Source organism: Chelonoidis abingdonii, chromosome 22 (genome assembly GCF_003597395.2).
Source record: "Chelonoidis abingdonii isolate Lonesome George chromosome 22, CheloAbing_2.0, whole genome shotgun sequence".
Classification (NCBI taxonomy): domain Eukaryota; kingdom Metazoa; phylum Chordata; order Testudines; family Testudinidae; genus Chelonoidis; species Chelonoidis abingdonii.
This window is the reverse complement of record NC_133790.1, coordinates 30059669-30077780: the sequence shown is the minus strand read 5'-3', so window position 1 is coordinate 30077780 and position 18112 is coordinate 30059669. Positions and strand designations below refer to the sequence as shown.

Sequence of the window (18112 nt, the reverse complement as noted above, 5' to 3'; positions counted from 1 at the left end):
AGGAAAAGAAGCAGAAAGGGAAGAAGACTGGCTCAAGAGGAGCCACACCTTGGTAACCCTTAAGGACTGTAAGAGACAATTGTCTGAATGATTAGCTTTGGTATTCTACTTCTAGCTCCAACGATTGTACAGACATGGCTTAGACGCATAGAACAGAAAATCAAATGGACTGGAGCAGTTAAAAAAAGGACCTCTCTTGTGAGGCGCCACGGCTGGTACTAAGTAGACCTGGGGAGTTATAGACCAGTCAGCCCAACTTGTATCCCTGGGACATGTTATTACACAATCAGTTTGTAAGCCCCTGGGGGGGTGATTGTGTTATAAGGAATGGTCAGTATGGATTTGTCCAGAACAAATCATACCAAACCAACCTGATTTCCTACTTTGACAGGGAGATTGGCCTAGGGTATTACCGAGAAGCAGCAGATTTGGTGTATCATCATTTTAGTACATCCTTTGACACAGTCCCACATGCCATTCTCATAGGGAAACTATGGAAATGGGGTCTCACTGAAATTTATTATAAAGTGAGCGCACAAAACTGTTTGAAAGATCATACTCAATCTTAATCTGCAGCAGGGGCAATTTAGGTTAGATATTAGGGAAAACTTTGTAAGTGCAAGGGTAGTTAAGCTCCAGAATACACTTCCAAAGGAGGTTGTGGAATCCCCATCATTGGAAGTTTTTAAAACAGCTTAAACAAATACCTCTCAGGGATTGCCCAGGTTGTACTTGGTTGTGTGCATGGGCTGGATTAAATGATCTTCCAGTCTTACATTTCTGTGGTTCTATCATTCTGTAATTTTCTCCACATACTGGGGGATTTTCAGACTTATTCCATTACACCTGACTCACTATATTCCCTAACTCCTCAGCATGTGAGCTGCTGATATCCAACACCCCGAGATACCACATGCGGTGATATCCCTCTCCTTCGTATTCCTTGCTGTGCTGAGCCCCACCAGCCCATTTCCCTGACTGTCTCATTATCCTTGGATCTCTGTCGGTAGGAATCAGTTCCAAGGTGATTTCCCCTTGGCTGTCTGTGATGTGGTCTTACTTTCCCTGGGTTTTAGGAGCCCCTTTGAACAGGAGTGTCTGGCCATGTGCCAGCAGAGCGGTGGAGAATTAATCCCCTTATAGGAAGAGTGTCTGGCACCTTGCCCGGAGAATCTAGCTCCAGAATTTCAGTGTTTTAAAATGAGCAGGGGTTTAAAATAAAGCCATGCTCTTTGTGACTCATGTCCCATAAATTCATCTGATCTTGCTTGTTTTCTTTCATCTGAGCAGGGTTACCAGTTTCCAAACCTGAGGTGATGTCCCAGCTGGAACGAGGGGAAGAGCTGTGGGTCTCAAATCTCCAGGGCTCTGAGGAAGGAGAGATCCTGAGAAGAACCTTCCCAGGTGAGGAATCATTAGTCCAACAACTCAGATACGGTCTGTGCCGGAAGAAGACAGCTGGGATTCCCTACTAAGCCCTTGAGAGCTCACTGAGCCCAGATTGTCCCTCAGCAGGTGTTATATCCTCAGGGCAGATATGACTGATGGCTTGCTTCCTTCCCATCCTGAGCAACACGTGGCAATAGCTCCCTTCATTACCTCTCTTCATCCTGAGCTTTGGGATGGGATGTGGAGATAGAATTGATCCCCTCCTCTTTCCCTTATAGGGAAGAATTTGGGGAAATTCATTTCCTGATATATCCCGCTTTTCTCCAGCACTTCCCCTTGGTTTCCTCTCCCCTTTTCCATTCCTGCTTCTGAGGTTTCTCTCTGTCTCTCAGGAGATGGTGAAATGGTGAGTGAGAACAGGGAGCACAATCCGCAGCAGGAAGATGCTGAGCATGTGGAACCGCACTGGGAAGTATCACAAAGAACGAAGGGGGACATGTCCAGGAGTCATGAGGAGAGGCAGCAGGGAAAGCAGCCAGTGGAGAAAATGGGCAAATCCATCAATTGTGAGGAAGATCACAAGGACCTCCAGGAAACCACACCACAGCAGAGAATCCTCATGGGAGAGAGGAAACACACATGCCCTGAGTGCGGCAGAAACTTCAGTAGACGCTCACACCTTATTCACCATGAGCGAATCCACACAGGAGAGAGACCCTATGAATGCTGTGAGTGTGGGAAAAACATTCACACTCGGCGCTCAGACCTTATTAGACACCAGAAAACCCACACGGACGAGAGCCCCTATGAATGCTGTGAGTGCGGGAAAGCCTTCATTTACTGCTCAGACCTGAAGGAGACATCAGAGGATCCACAGGAGACAGAGACCCTATGAATGCTGTGAGTGTGGAAAAGCTTCCATCAGGGGTCACACCTTATTTATCATCGGAGAATCCACAGGGAGATAAACACCATAAAATCCTTGTCTAGGGTTGGCAAAAACATACATTTGTTTCTTCAATATTTTTGGTACTTCCCACACGTGGCCTTTAAGCTGTTAGTGCCATTTTACATGATTGTGGTCTCAGCTCCCCATGTGAGTTGTCCGGTCTGCTTTTTGCAGTTAGCCCTTCTTTGGGGGGATCGCCAAGCCCCGTTCTGCAGCTGCTTTGCTCTGAGTCGTGGGAATGTGAGTCCAGTCTTACTAGGAGTGTGCGTCAGCCCCAGGTGGGGGGAGCACGAATGTCCCCTAGTTAGCTGCATTGTGGTAAAATCTATACTGGGCCTTGTCTCCATTAGCATTTTTTGGCAGTTAGCCAGCTCGAGTGAACTATCCAGATGGAAAATCACAACCTGTTTCTGCGCTGACATGACCCAAGTACAATAGTCTGGGCAGGTAGCACTTTTCCTTGACCTGACCTTCACTTTTCCTAGTCTAGACAACCATTATCATGATGCTAAAACTTTTGTAAATATACAGAACTCATAATAATGAGTCAGCGCTGAGTGTGAAGCAGGTTTCAGTGAATCAGAGGAGAATGCAACGGGAAAATGTGTGGTTCTCATTCTGAGTCATCAGATGTAACCTGCTCTAGAATCTCATTTTACGTGAAATGGAAAATGTCTATACCTCCATAAGATGTAGATTTTTCTCTCTCCTGAAGGCTGTTTGGTCACACAACTGGCAAAATGTAGTTAGGATTTATTGTGGGCTTTGAGTCAAATTACTATTTGCTTCAATAGTCATTTCTTCCTTTACTTTTGCTTCTCCCTCACCCTTCCGAGATTTCATGGGGAAAGTTCAGTGCAGCTCAGTCAGCTGGAGAGAATAATCCCAGTTCTGGGATACATCGCTACCAAGGAAACAGGAGTGGTTTTAAATTGCCAGTTGAGATGGTGAACGTCTGCACATCCCACACTCTGCAACTAACTGGACATAAGCACAGCGTTGTTCAGTTGTTTTGGAGTCAGTATTATCTCAGATAACCACGCCAGGGAGTGAGTTCCACATTAAGTGAATTTTGAACTACGCAAAAATGCCCAGAGTTCTGTATTGATTCTCAAACACAGTTATAATCAAGGCATACTGGAGGTTACAGGTACTAGCTGAAGATAACTGCCAAGTGACTGAGGTCAGTCGGGGGACAATAAGCAGCATAGTTTCAGCCCTAGATATGTTCAAAAGGTTGTAAAAAAAACGGGGGTTTTTATGAAAAGATCCTTTTGAGGGGGAGACCTAGGGGAAAATCCAGGGAAACTCCTTGTTCGATATAACCCCAAATTAGAACCACTAACTGCCCTGCATGTCCCTAGAGAATAGTAAATGCCAAGACAATCTGAGCACACGTGGATTTCAGAGGCAGTTAGATTCAGTCAATGTCTTAAACAGAAAGTCATGCTGACCCATAAGAGGGTCAGAGCTGATGCTTTGCTGTAATCTCTTCCCAAACACATGGAGCATGTGGGAGTTCAGCTGGGCCCATCCAGTGATAGAAGACAGTGTGAGGTTCCTATCGGGTCACAAAAGTGGGGAGGTATTGCCAACGCAGAGGACAACCGGAATATCATACAAGAAGATCTGGATCACCTTGTACACTGGAATAATAGAATTGAAATGATATTAATATGGAAAGTGCCAGATCATGTATTTAGGGACTAACAACAAAAATTTTTACTATAAGCTGGGGGCTTATCAGTTGGAAGTGACAATGGAGGAGAAAGAGCTGGGTGTGTTGGTTATTCACAGGGTGACTTTGATGCAGCTGTGAAAAAGGGCTAATGCAGTCCTAGGATCTATCAGGCAAGATATTCCAGCAGAGACAGGGAGTGTTAGTACCATTATACAAGCAGTGGTGAGACCTCGTCGGAGTACTGTGTGCAATTCTGATCTCTCATTTAAGAAAGATGAAATCAAACTGGAACAGGTACAGTGAAGGGCTACTAGGATTGTATCTGAGAAATGGAAAACCGACCTTATGAGAGGAGACTCAGGGAGTTTTGGCTTTGTTTAGTCGAATCAATAGAAAATGCTGAGAGGAGATATGATTACTCTGTATAAATACATCGGAGAGGGATGAATACCAGGGAAGGAGAGGAGTTATTTAGTTAAGTGCAATGTGGAAGACCCCAGAAACAAATGAATATAAACTGTCCATCAGCAAGTTTAGGCTTGAAATTAAGTGAACGTTTTAAACCATCAGAGGAGTGAAGTTCTGGAGCAGCCTCCCAAGAGGAGCAGTGGGGGCAAAAAACTCAAAACTGACTTCAAGACTGAGCTTGATAAGTTTATGGAGGGGATGGTATGACAGGACTGCCTAGAATGGCATGTGGCCATCGGGACTGCCAGTAGCAAAATCCCAATGGCTGAAGACAAGCTCTGAGTTAACTACAGAGAATTTCTTTCCCAGGTATCTTCCTGATGGATCTTGCCCACATGCTCAGGGTCTAACTGATCACCATATTTGTGGCAGGGAAGGAATTTTGTCCCTGAGTCAAATTGGCAGAGACTTTGTGGGGGAGTTTCGCTCCTTCGCAGCATGGGGCATGGGTCATGTACAGGTTTAAACTAGTGTAAATGATGAATTATTTGTAAACTTTCCATCTTTAAACCACGTTGTGAGGACTTCAGTGACCTCAGCCAGAGCAGTCCCTGCTGTGTCTCTCATACGGTCCATGCTGGAGCTCTTTTGGATTTGGCCCTGCTGGTCACCCGTGCTGATCGGTTCTCCACGCTGGCAAACAAGAAATAAAATTCAAAGTTTGCGGGCTTTTCCTGTGTACCTGGCCAGTGCATCTGAGTTCAGATTGCTGTCCAGAGCGATCGAATGGTCACTGTTGAGATAGTGCCCAGAGGCCAATACCGTCGATTGCAGCCACGCTAAGCCAAATCCACATGGCAATATCGATTTCAGCGCTACTCCCCTCGGGGAGGAGTACAGATATCGGTATTAAGAGCCCTTTATAGGCAATATAGAAGGGCGTTGTGTGGACAGGTGCAGGTTAATTCAGTTTAATGCTGCTAAATTCGTATAAACGCGTAGTGTAGACCCAGACTCTGTCCCCTTCCAGTATGTCTGAGCTCTCCGTTCCCACACACACAGTGTCAACCCATGCTTTCTGTCTTTTGCGAGTGGATCTCTGCAATTTCCCTCTCCTTGACCGGGCCCTGGGCTACCACACCCTGCATACCAGCTGTGGTTACCCGCAGGCTGGCTGGGTCCGACACCATTGGGGGCCTGGCATCAGTGCTGTATAGACACAAACACTCCGTTTGATGTGCAGAAGGCTGTTTTTATTTTTCCAGTGGGGAAAAAGGATCTTAAAATAGCAAACAGTCTCACGCCTGTGTGTCCCCGATGGTCAGCGAGGCAGGTCTGAGGCCTCAGACACCCCAGCAGGGATTTTTGTCTCTTGTCTCTACCCCAGACAGTCCCGAACACCGTGCCCCCTCACAAGAGAGAGTCCGTTTTTTAACTGCTCCAGTCCGTTTGATTTTCTGTTCTATGCGTCTAAGCCATGTCTGTACAATCGTTGGAGCTAGGAAGTAGAATACCCAAAGCTAATCTTCAGACATTGTCTCTAACAGTCCTTAAGGGTTTACCAAGGTGTGGCTCCTCTATGAGCCAGTCTCTCTGTTCTGCTTCGTTTCCTGCCATCCCATTGAAGTAAACCAAAGTGTCATGCCATAAATACCCAGTATCCAGGATAACACGTAACCACCGTTATACAGAACCACTCCAGCTCACCCCAGGGGGCTTGGGGAATAGGGCTAAGGGCTTGTCTCCTGTGAATGCTACAGTAGCAGAGCACAGCGTGCAGCTGCGCCGAAGTAGCACTTCAGTGTAACATGAACAGCAGGGACAGGAGAGATTCTCCCTCGCCATAGTCAATCACCTCCCCAAGTGTGCTAGCAGGGGTTGCTGGGGTTCTCTGTTGCCTAGCGCAGTCTGCACTTGGGTTTAGGTCAGTTTAATTGTGTCACTCGGGTGTGGATTTTTTTACCGTAAAGAAGGTGACTGGGTCAGCTGAATTTGAGTGGCCTAAAGGACACCAGGTAAGTGGGGAGGTGGGGTTAGTGAGCAGGAGGGAGGTGGGTTTGGGGATCCTAGAGCCTGTGTGAGAGAATCTCTGCCCAGTTCCATTGGTGGAGAGTCTGCATCCATTCTGATCACAATCCACTTTCAGTTCACAGATTTTCAGATATTGCAATTCTCATTCTTCTTTCTCTCCGCTGTTCAGCCTCCACCCTCTTCCCTACAAACTGTGACCCAGCCTCTGTTCCTGAGCCTCACAAGGTGACTCCTTCCCTGACATTAATGTGCATTTGCTTGGGACATCGTTGAGTTATAATGAAACTTCTGGGGGAGAGTTCTGCTCCCCCTGTCCCTATCTGCAGCAGCCACAGTCTTTTCCCTGCAGGCTCCTTGGATCTTGAATCGTCCCTGCTGAGATCCCATGGTCTTATTCTTACTTTCCCAGAGGAATTAGTTTGTTTGCTACTAGTATAATCCTATCTAATTCCCACCCTCATCCTAGGTACTTAAGGAACTAGCTGAGGCAATCTCAGCACCATTAGCAGGTATCGTTGAAAATCGTGGGACAGGTGAGGTCCGGGGATTGCTGAAGGCAAACATTGTTCCCATTGTTCAAGATTGGTACTAATAGACCTGGGATTGTAGACCAGTCAGCCCAACTTGTATCCCTGGGACATGTTATTACACAATCAGTTTGTAAGCCCCTGGGGGGGTGATTGTGTTATAAGGAATGGTCAGTATGGATTTGTCCAGAACAAATCATACCAAACCAACCTGATGTCCTACTTTGACAGGGAGATTGGCCTATGGCAGGACTGGTGCATAGGTGGACCACAGGCCAAATCCAGACCACCAGACACTTTTTAATGGACCCTGAAATCTTTTTATTTTCTTATTACAAGGACTGTCTAGAGATTAATTTTTTTATCGTATGATTAATCGTAATTAATTTTTTTAATCGTGATTAATCGCACTCTAAAACAATAATAGAATACCATTTATGTACATGGTTTTTGGATGGTTTCTATATTTTCAAATATATTAATTTCAATTATAACAGAATACAAAGTGTACAGTGCTTACTTCATATTTATTACAAATATTTGCACTGTAAAAAAGAATTGTCATCCAATCTCTTTACAGTGAAAGTTAAACTTACAAATTTAGAATTATGTACAAAAAAAACCTACCCTCAAAAATAAAACAATATAAAGCTTTAGAGCCTAGAAGTCCACACAGTCCTCCCGCTTGCTCAGCCAATCGCTAAGAGAAACAAGTTTGTTTACATTTACAGGAGATAATGCTGCCCACTTCTTATTTACAATATCACCTGCAAGTGAGAACAGACATTTGCATGGCATTGTTGTAGCCGGTGTCACGAGGCATTTATGTGCCAGATGCACTACAGATTCATATGTCCCTTCGTGCTTCGACCACCATTCCAGAGGACGTGTCCATGCTGATGATTGGTTCTGCTCGAAAGAAGTAGGACTGAATGGATGTGTAAGCTCTAAAATTTTAAATTGTTTTGTTTTTGAGTACAGTTATGTGACCAAAAAAACCCTACATTTGTAAGTTGCACTGTTATGATAAAGAGATTGCACTACAGTGCTTGCATGAGGTGAATTGAAAAATTACTCTTTATTTTACTTATCATTTTTACAGTGCAAATATTTATAATATAAATAATAATATAAAGTGAGCAGTGTACACTTTGTATTCTGTGGTGTAGTTGAAATCAATATATTTGAAAATTAGAAAAATATCGAAAATTATTTAATACATTTCAGTTGATAGTCTATTGTTAACAGTGTGATTAAAACTGCAATTATTCATGAAATTTTTTTAATATATATATATTTTTTAGTTACTTGTGTGAGTTAACTGCAATTAATCGACAGCCCTACTTATTATCATTGGGTTGTTTTTTTTAATTGTTTTCTTTCAAGTCTGGATCTTGACTATCCCTTGACCAAGATATTTGGACCTTAACAAAAAATAATTAATTACACTGGTTTAAGGTATTCCAGAGAACCTGCAGCTTTGCAATACCTTCATGTTAGTATATCCCAGGGGTCATCAACCTATGGCACGCGAGCCAATTTTTAATGGCACGCGGCTGCCTGGTGGGACTCCGCATGTCATTAAAAATCCTGCCGATGCGGCAAGCCGTGGGGTCTGCGGTCCTGGGCTGGAGCACCAGCCTGAGTGCAGCAAGCCGCTGGCCCCTCACCCACCTTCCTTCTGAGCCCTGCTGCCACATGCGCAGCGCTCTGGGGGCTGGGGCTGTGCGCTCCCGCGGGGCAACATTTGGCTCCGTGGGGAGGGAAAGACGCTCCCCGCTCATCCGGAGCCCTGCTGCCACGCGCACAGCACTCTGCGCAGCCCCGCCCCGCCCCTCCCCTCAAACGCGTGGCTGCACAGCTCCGGATGAGCGGGGAGCCTCATGGTAAGGGGGTTGGGGCCGGGGGAGGGGTTAGGTAAGGGGTAGGGGCAGTCAAGGGACGGCGAGCAGAGTGGGTTGGATGTGGGCGTGGGATCCCGGGGGGTGGTTAGGGGTTGGGGTCTCTGGAGGGTGCAGTCAGGGAGCAGGGGGGGTTGCATGGGGCATAGGAGTCCCAGGGTCTGTTTAGGGGGTGGATGGGGGTCAGGGCAGTCAGGGGACAGGGAGTAAGGAGGGTCCTGGGGGAGCAATTAGAGTAGGGGGGGGTCTCTGGAGGGGGTGGCAGGAGACAAGGAGCTGGGGCCATGTTATTCTATGGGGCAAGTTTTTAATTGCAGGATTTCAGCTTTCCTTGGCAGGTCATCCCTTCCTAGGGGAGCCGTAGCAGAGCCCTCCCCAGGGCTGAGATGCACGGCTTTGCATATAATAATGTAATTGGAGATATACCAATCTCCTAGTGTGTGGATAAGGGTTGGGGCAGTCAGGGGACAGGTAGGGGGATAGGGTCCTAGGGGGCAGTCAGGGGACAAGAGGCAGGGAGGCTTTAGATAGGGGGGGGGTCCCAGGAGGGAGTAGTCAGGACAAGGGAGCGGGGGGTTGGAGGGTTCTGAGGGGGGCAGTCACCCAGCCTCTGCCTGAGCCCTGCCCCCCACACCCTCCAGGCCCCTGCCCTGACTCCCTCATCCCCTACTCACATTCCCACCTGCACCCCTCATACCAAATGGGAGCTGCCCAAGTAAGTGCCCCCACACCCAAACCTCCTGCCCCAACCCTGTGCCCCCTCCCTCATTCTAGCTCCTGGCCAGGTCCTTCACCCCCAGCCCTGTGCTCAGTCCACACCAACTCTCAGCTCAGTGCAGAGAGAGGAAGAGAATGGGCCAGAACCAGGGAGAAGGTAGGTACCCACTGTATGTGGGCAGGGCCGGGACCCCAGACTGGCAGTGGGCTGAGCGGGTCCTTCAGCCAGGATCCCAGCTGGCAGGAGCCGGAGGATGGAACCCCTGAGCGGCAGTGGGCTGAGCTGCTCAGCCCACAGCCAGTCTGGGGTCCCGGCCATCAGCCCCACACAGCTCACTGCTGGTCTGGGGTCCCTGCTGCCGGCCCCGCACAGCCCGCTGCTGGTCTGGGTTTCTGGCTGCTAGACCCTTCCCATGTGGGGTCAGCACCGCAGGCCCCACTCAGCCCACTGCCGGCCAAAGTGAACAGAACCCCAGACCAACAGTGGGCTGAGTGGACCGGTGGCACAAGATCAACATTTTAATTTAATTTTAAATGAAGCTTCTTAAACATTTTGAAAACGTTGTTTATTTTACAATAGAACACTAGTGTAGTTATATAATATAGAGACACAGAGAGAGACCTTCTAAAAAACATTAAAATGTATTACCGGCATGCGAGATCTTAAATTAGAGCGAATAAATGAAGACTCGGCACAGCACTTCTGAAAGGTTGCCGACCCCTGGTATATCCTTTGACATGGTCCCACGTGCCATTCTCATAGGGAAACTAGGGAAATGAGGTCTAGATGAAATTATTATAAAATGAGCGTACAAAACTGGTTGAAGGATCATAATCTGCAGCAAGGGTGATTTAGGTTAGATATTAGGGAAAAATTCAAGGGTAGTTAAGCTCTGGAATAGGATTCCAAGGTAGGCTGTGGAATCCCCATCATTGGAAGTTTTTAAGAACAACTTAGACAAATACCTATCAGGGACGAGTTCTAGGTGTACTTGGTCTTACCTCATTGTCTGGGCTGGATTAAATGACCTCTTGAAGTCCCTCCTATCCCCACATTTCTGCGGCTCTGTCACTCTGTAACCATCTCCATACACTGAGGATTTTCATACTCCTTTCCATTACACCTGTCTCTCTATATTCCCTAACTCCTCAGCATGTGCTGTCCTGATATCCAACAACCTGACATACCACATGCGGTCATATCCCCTCTCCTTCCTATTCCTTACTGTGCTGAGCCCCACCAGCCTGTTTCCCTGACTCTCTCATTATCCTTGGGTCTCTCTGTTGGTTGGAAGCAGTTCCAAGGTGACTTCCCCTTGGCTCTCTGTGATGTGGAGTTACTTTCCCTGGGTTTTAGGAGCCCCTTTGAGCAGGAGTGTCTGGCTGTGTGTGCGCCAGCAGAGCGGTTATTCCCCTTATAGGCAGAGTGTCTGGCACCTTAGAGCACCTGGAGAGCTAGCCACAGAATTTTGGTGCTTTAAAATAAGCAGTTGTTAAAAAAAAGGCCATGTTCTTTGTGATAAGTGTCCCATGAATTCACCTTATCTCCTTTGATTCTTTCCTCTAAGCAGGGTTGCCAGTTTCCAAGCCTGAGGTGATGTCCCAGCTGGAACGAGGGGAAGAGCTGTGGGTCTCAGATCTCCAGGGCTCTGAGGAAAGAGAGATCCTGAGAGGAACCTTCCCAGGTGAGGAGTCATTAGTCCAACAACTCAAATACTGTCTGTGCCTGAAGAAAACAGCTGGGATTCCCTACCAAGCCCTTGAGAGCAGTTTGAGTTCTGGATTGTCCCCCAGCAGGTGTCATGTCCTCAGGGCAGATATCGCTCATGGCTTCCTTCCCATCCTGAGCGATTTGTGGCAATAGCTCCCTTCCTAACCTCCCTTCATCCTGAACGATGGGATGGGATGTGGAGACAGAGTTGATCCCCTCCTCTCTCCCTTATGGGGAAGAGCTTGGGGGAATTAATTTCCTGATATTTCCTTCAACTCTCCAGCACGTACTCTGGTTTCCTCTCCCCTTTTAGTTCAGGTTCTCTTCCTGCACACTCTAGAGTATCCCCTTTACCCTTCCATGGGCTCAGGGCATAACCTGGTTAATTTAAATTGTCTCCCCCCACCCCCTAAGCATAATCTTCTTCAGGTTTGCGGGGTCTTTTACTAGTGAAAGAGCCCTACACAGTAATATCCTTAACTTCTATTTATATACAGTTACCTAAGCAGAACACACACACTAAGCATTCAATGCTCACCGCTCCCCATAATCAGACAAACTTTTCTCGGTGGCCAGCCAGGATCAGTTTGTCTGCGGCTCCACCAGCTTTTCCATTATGTAGTTGGCAGGGCCTTGAGGTCTGGCAGCTCTGATCTTGGGCTGTACCCTGGAGTTAGTGTCGAAGAAATTCCTTTTGGACCCCAGTTATTATAGTGAAACTTGAGTCCTGCTTAGCTCTACTGTCACCAGCCATTGTAAATGAAAGTCCTACAAAGCAGTATTTTTCACCCATCCCAGCCCATAACGAAACCACTGTTTACCCAATCAAACCCCACCACTTGAGCTTATTTAAATCTTGCAAAGTTAGTGATGCATCAGGCAGAAATGATCAAAGAACCAGACCGAGACCAGACAGATAAACAATAGAGAAGCAGGGACCATGAAGGCAAAACAGTAAAGAAATATAGATTTCACAACCACATCTGTTAGGTGATTCCTTGCCAGACAGAATGCTGTCAAAGTTTTCTTTTATCTGGTGATGGTGCTATTATGACAGGAACCTCCTTAATAACCAGATATTGCACTGTTCTGATATAATTTAGAGGGACTGTGAGGATGTGACATCCTGTTTTTTAGCTTATGGCTGCTGCTGTCCTAATATGGCTGCAGAAAAAGGCCTCAGACCTTACAGTTTCTCTCTGTGTCTCAGGAGATGGTGGACTGGTGAGTGAGAACGGGGAGCACAGTCCACAGCAGGAAGATGCTGAGCTTGTGGAACCGCACTGGGAAGTATCACAAAGAACGAAGGGGGACGTGTCCAGGAGTCATGAGGAGAGGCAGCAGGGAAACCAGCCGGTGGAGAAAATGGGCAAATCCATCAATTGTGAGGAAGATCACAAGGACCTCCAGGAAATCACAGCGCAGCAGAGAATCCTCATGGGAGAGAGGAAACACACATGCCCTGAGTGCGGCAGAAACTTCAGTAAACGCTCACACCTTATTCACCATGAGCGAATCCACACGGGAGAGAGACCCTATGAATGCTGTGAGTGTGGGAAAAACTTCACTCGGCGCTCAGACCTTATTAGACACCAGAAAACCCACACGGACGAGAGCCCCTATGAATGTTGTGAGTGCGGGAAAGCCTTCATTTACTGCTCAGACCTAAGGAGACATCAGAGGATCCACAGGAGACAGAGACCCTATGAATGCTGTGAGTGTGGGACAAGCTTCCATCAGGGTTTACACCTTATTTATCATCGGAGAATCCACCAGGGAGATAAACACCGTAAAATCCTTGTCTAGGGCTGGCAAACCATATAATTTTCTTTAACATTAATGGTAATTCCCACACGTGGCCTTTAAGGCTGTTTGTGCCATTTACTTCACTGTGATCTCAGCTCCCCCATGTGAGTTGTCTGGTTCTGCTTTTTGCAGCCAGTTCCTCCTCTTTGATACCTGGGAAGAGACTGGAACATATTGTTAAACATTCCTTTTATAAGCACCTGGAGGATAAAAGCTCTATAAGAATAGTCAGTATGGATTTGTCCAGAACAAATCATGCCAAAGCAATCTGATTTCCGACTTTGACAGGGAGATTGGCCTAGGGTATTACAGAGAAGCAGCAGTTTTTCTTATCTTCATTTTAGTACATCCTTTCACACAGTCCCATATGCCCTTCTCGTAGGGAAATGGGCTCTCGCTGAAATTACTATAAAGTGAGTGCACAAAACTGGTTGAAAGATCATACTCAATCTGCAGCAGGGGCAATTTAGGTTAGATATTAGGGAAAACCTTGTAAGTGCAAGGATAGTTAAGCTCCAGAGTACACTTCCAAAGGAGGTTGTGGAATCCCCATCATTGGAAGATTTTAAGAACAGTTTAGACAAATATATCTCAGGGATTGCCCAGGTGGTTCTGTGCATGGTTCTGTGCCTGGGCTTGGATTCTATGCATGGGCTGGATGATCTTCTAGTCCGACATTTCTGTGGTTCTATCAGTCTGTAATTTTCTCCATACACTGGGGGATTTTCATACTTTTTTCCATTACACCTGACTCACTGTATTTCCTAACTCCTCAGCACGTGCTCTGCTGATATCCAACACCCCTAACATACCACATGCGGTCATATCCCCTCTCCTTCCTATTCGTTACTGTGCTGAGCCCCACCAGCCCGTTTCCCTGACTGTCTCATTATCCTTGGGTCTCTCTGTTGGGTGGAAGCAGTTCCAAGGTGATGTCCCCTTGGCTCTCTGTGATGTGGAGTTACTTTCCCTGGGTTTTAGGAGCCCCTTTGAGCAGGAATGTCTGGTCGTGTGTGTACCAGCAGAGCGGTTATTCCCCTTATAGGCAGAGTGTCTGGCACCTTAGAGCACCTGGAGAGCTAGCCACAGAATTTTGGTGCTTTAAAATGAGCAGTGGTTAAAAAAGGGCCATGTTCTTTGTGATAAGTGTCCCATGAATTCACCTCATCTCCTTTGATTCTTTCCTCTGAGTAGGGTTACCAGTTTCCAAGCCTGAGGTGATGTCCCAACTGGAACAAGGGGAAGAGCTTTGGGTCTCAGATCTCCAGGGCTCTGAGGAAAGAGAGATCCTGAGAGGAACCTTCCCAGGTGAGGAGTCATTAGTCCAACAACTCAAATCCTGTCTGTGCCTGAAGAAAACAGCTGGGATTCCCTACCAAGCCCTTGAGAGCAGTTTGAGTTCTGGATTGTCCCCCAGCAGGTGTCATGTCCTCAGGGCAGATATTGCTCATGGCTTCTTTCCCATCCTAAGCGACTCCAGGCCAAAGCTTCCTTCTTAACGTCCCTTCAGCTTTAGGATGGGATGTGGAGACAGTTGATCCCCTCCTCTCTCCCTTATAGGGAAGCATTTGGGGAAATTCATTTCCTAATATTTTCTCCCATCTCTCCAGCACTTACCCTTGGTTTCCTCTTTTCATTTTCATTCCTGCTTCTGAAGTTTCTCTCTGTGTTGCAGGAGATGGTGGGATGGTGAGTGAGAACACGGAGCACAATCCACAGCAGGAAGAGACTGAGCATGTGGAACCGCACTGGGAAGTATCACAAAGAACGAAGGGGGACGTGTCCAGGAGTCTTGAGGAGAGGCACCAGGGAAACCAGCCAGCGGTGAAAATGGGCAAATCCATCAATTGTGAGGAAAATCACAAGGACCTCCAGGAAACCACGCCACAGCAGAGAATCCTCATGGGAGAGAGGAAACACCTATGCCCTCAGTGTGGGAAAAACTTCAGAAGTCGCTCACACCTTATTAACCATGAGCGAATCCACACTGGAGAGAGACCCTATGAATGCTGTGAATGTGGGAAAAACTTCATTCGACGCTCACACCTTATTAGACACCAGAGGATCCACACCGGTGAGCGACCCTATGAATGTTGTGAGTGTGGGAAAACCTTCCTTTACCGCTCAGACCTTGGGAGACATCAGAGGATCCACACAGGACAGAGACCCTATGAATGCTGTGAGTGCGGGAAAAGCTTCCATCAGGGGTCACACCTTATTTATCATCGGAGAATCCACCAGGGAGATAAACACCATAAAATCCTTGTCTAGGGCTGGCAAAACATACATTTGTTTCTTTAATATTTTTGGTACTTCCCACACGTGGCCTTTAAGGCTGTTAGTGCCATTTACATGATTGTGGTCTCAGCTCCCCCATGTGAGTTGTCCGGTTCTGCTTTTTGCAGTTAGCCCTTCTTTGGGGGGATCGCCAAAGCCCCGTTCTGCCAGCTGCTTTGCTCTAAGTCTTGGGAGTGTGAGTCCCTCTTACTAGGAGTGTGCGTCAGGCCCAGGTGAGGGGAACACAAATGTCCTCAGTTAGCTGCATTGTGGTAAAATCTACGTGGGCTTTCTCTCCATTAGCATTTTTTGCAGTTAGCCAACTTGAGTGAACTATCCAGATGGAAAATCACAACTCTGTTTTCTGCGCTGACATGACCCAAGTACAATAGTCTGGGCAGGTAGCACTTTTCCCTCGACCTGTCCTAACCTTCTCCACTTTTCCTAGTCTAAACAAACCATTATCATGATGCTGAAACTTTTGTAAATAACAGAACTCAATAATAATGAGTCAGCGCTGAGCGTGAAGCAGGTTTCAGTGGATCAGAGGAGAATGCAACGGGAAAATCTGTGATTCCCATTCTAAGTTATCAGATGTAATCTGCTCTAGAATCTCTCATTCCATCTGAAACTGAAAATATCTTACACCTCTGTGAGCAGGGTTGGATTTCCAACTAGGCAGTCGGAAGGTTGCCAAGTATGCGATTTTCTAGCCCAATGAGCTATTTTCAGCTGTCAACTGCCAAGGTTTTTTAGCAGTTGGAAGTTGCAGGATTTTTAGCTGTTTTGCTACCCTGCTTCCACTGGCTGCACTGCTCAGGAGGGAGGGAGCCTCCTGATCTTGCCAAGATGCCCCACACACCACTTGTCTCAGTTTGTGGCCCCTCCCTTAGGTGACATTTGCAGCATGTGTAGAAGGCTTGTCGAAGGGAGGCAGAATTTTTTTTGTGCAAATATATGCTGCAGTTCTGTCTTTTGCCCACCAGAGGCCACTGTGGCGCCAGAACAGCTTGAGCTGACTGAGGCTGCTCCAGCAGGCAGCGGCAAACAGCTGGCAGGCGGGTGGCAGGGGCATTTCTTCCTCAAGTGAAAAGTTGCAGCAGCCTTCTTGGAGGCAGAGCAGGCCACACAGGGCTGCTGGGCTGGGGAGGTCACAGGGTCACATGAGGAGGCAGGGGGGCCACTGATGATGCTGTGCCTAGGAGCACAAGGTGTAAATCCAGCCCTGATTTTTCTCTCTTTCCTGAAGGCTGTTTGGTTACACAACTGGACATTAGTATTCTGTGGCAGAATGTAGTTCAGATTTATTGGGGACTTTGAGTCAAATAACCAGTTGCTTCAATAGTCATTTCTTCCTTTATTTTTCCTTTTCCTCCACCCCTCCATCATGACATGGGGAAAGTTCAAACGCAGCTCAGTCAGCTGGAGAGAATACTCCCAGTTCTGGGATACGCTACCAAGGAAACAGGAGTGGTTTTAAATCTCCTGTGGTGAACAACAGCACACCCCAAACTCTGCAACTATCTGAAGTAACTAGGTATAATCACGGTGTTGGTCAATTATTTAAGTCATTATTATTTCTGATAATGCAGGGAGAGAGTGCCACAGTATGTGATTTGAAACTAGGCAAAATGCCCATGTGTTTGGTTCCCAACACAGTTGTGACCCAGCTCCTACAGGAAGTTACTCCTGAAGATATCTCCGAGCTAATCCTAATATTTGGGAAATACTGCTTTTAGCTATGCAGATGTGGGGGAAATAGAACTGGTGTTTTTTGTTGAATTCACCCTTTGTAATGCTGCAAATGTGTATAAAATAAATTCAATGTTCAGTGTGAGACAGCTGAAGGAAAAATAACTCTTTTTGAACAGAACCCAACCTCTTGTACCATCCAATGAGTCTCATCAGGCCTATATCTGATTTCTAATTTAGACCTGTGCTATCAGATTAAAGAAGTAATCTGGGCATGTTTGAGGAAGTCATTCCTCACTAGCACAGCTGACATTCTGAGTGGGCTGGTAAAGGATTCTTCTCCAGAGAAATGTAAATTTGTCCTCCTCAAGACAAAGGATTTGGCAAGAACTCAGAAACCACAGGCACCTAATTGCTGGTATTCAGCACAGAGATGAAAGCTATGGTGAGCTATGGTCTAAGCAGAAATGTTTTTAGAACACAACTCCCTAGTTCTGTAACATTGATTAGAGTCCCAACAGATGCCAGTTTGATTGAGAACAATTGTCCTTTACCATTTGAATCCATAGTTTCATGAGGCAAAGAAAAAGAGTTGATGCCTTCAGAGGACATTCCTTCCTCAGTAGGATCCCAATCTGGCTTCCTTGTTGGACAATTCCTTCTGTGCAAGTGATGGTAACCCATGAGGAAATGAGTGGGTCAAGCTCCAAGTTCAGACTGCAGGATCTGTGAATGTTGAATCCTGATTCTATGCTTTGATATCTTGGTTTTGGTCTTGTGTTTTATGCCTTTGCCTCACGTCTCCATCTCCTGCTACTTTGAAAGATTAAAAAGTGTGAAAATAGAATAGAAGGTTTTTCTCATGTTGCAAATCTTGCCACATAGTTTGAGACCCCTTCCACCAACGCTTATGGCAGAAGAGCCATAAGTAAACTGACTTCCAGAAATGGAAGGCACCTATATAGAAATACTGCTCAGGCATGAGGAGTGAAATCAGGAAGGCCAAATCACACTTGGAGTTGC

General features: G+C 46.7%; 1 protein-coding gene across 1 annotated transcript in view; it reads left to right on the top strand.

Moving 5' to 3' along the window:
* Positions 1-17234, top strand: part of LOC116831004 (uncharacterized) — a 33170-nt gene extending 15936 nt beyond the window's left edge. Inside the window, 7 exon segments of the mRNA XM_075059868.1 lie at positions 1291-1404; positions 1782-2242; positions 2244-2289; positions 11175-11288; positions 12525-13028; positions 14315-14428; positions 14796-17234. Coding sequence (XP_074915969.1) covers positions 1291-1404; positions 1782-2242; positions 2244-2289; positions 11175-11288; positions 12525-13028; positions 14315-14428; positions 14796-15391 — 1949 coding nt within the window. The 3' untranslated portion in view covers positions 15392-17234.
* The last annotated feature ends 878 nt before the right edge of the window (positions 17235-18112 follow it).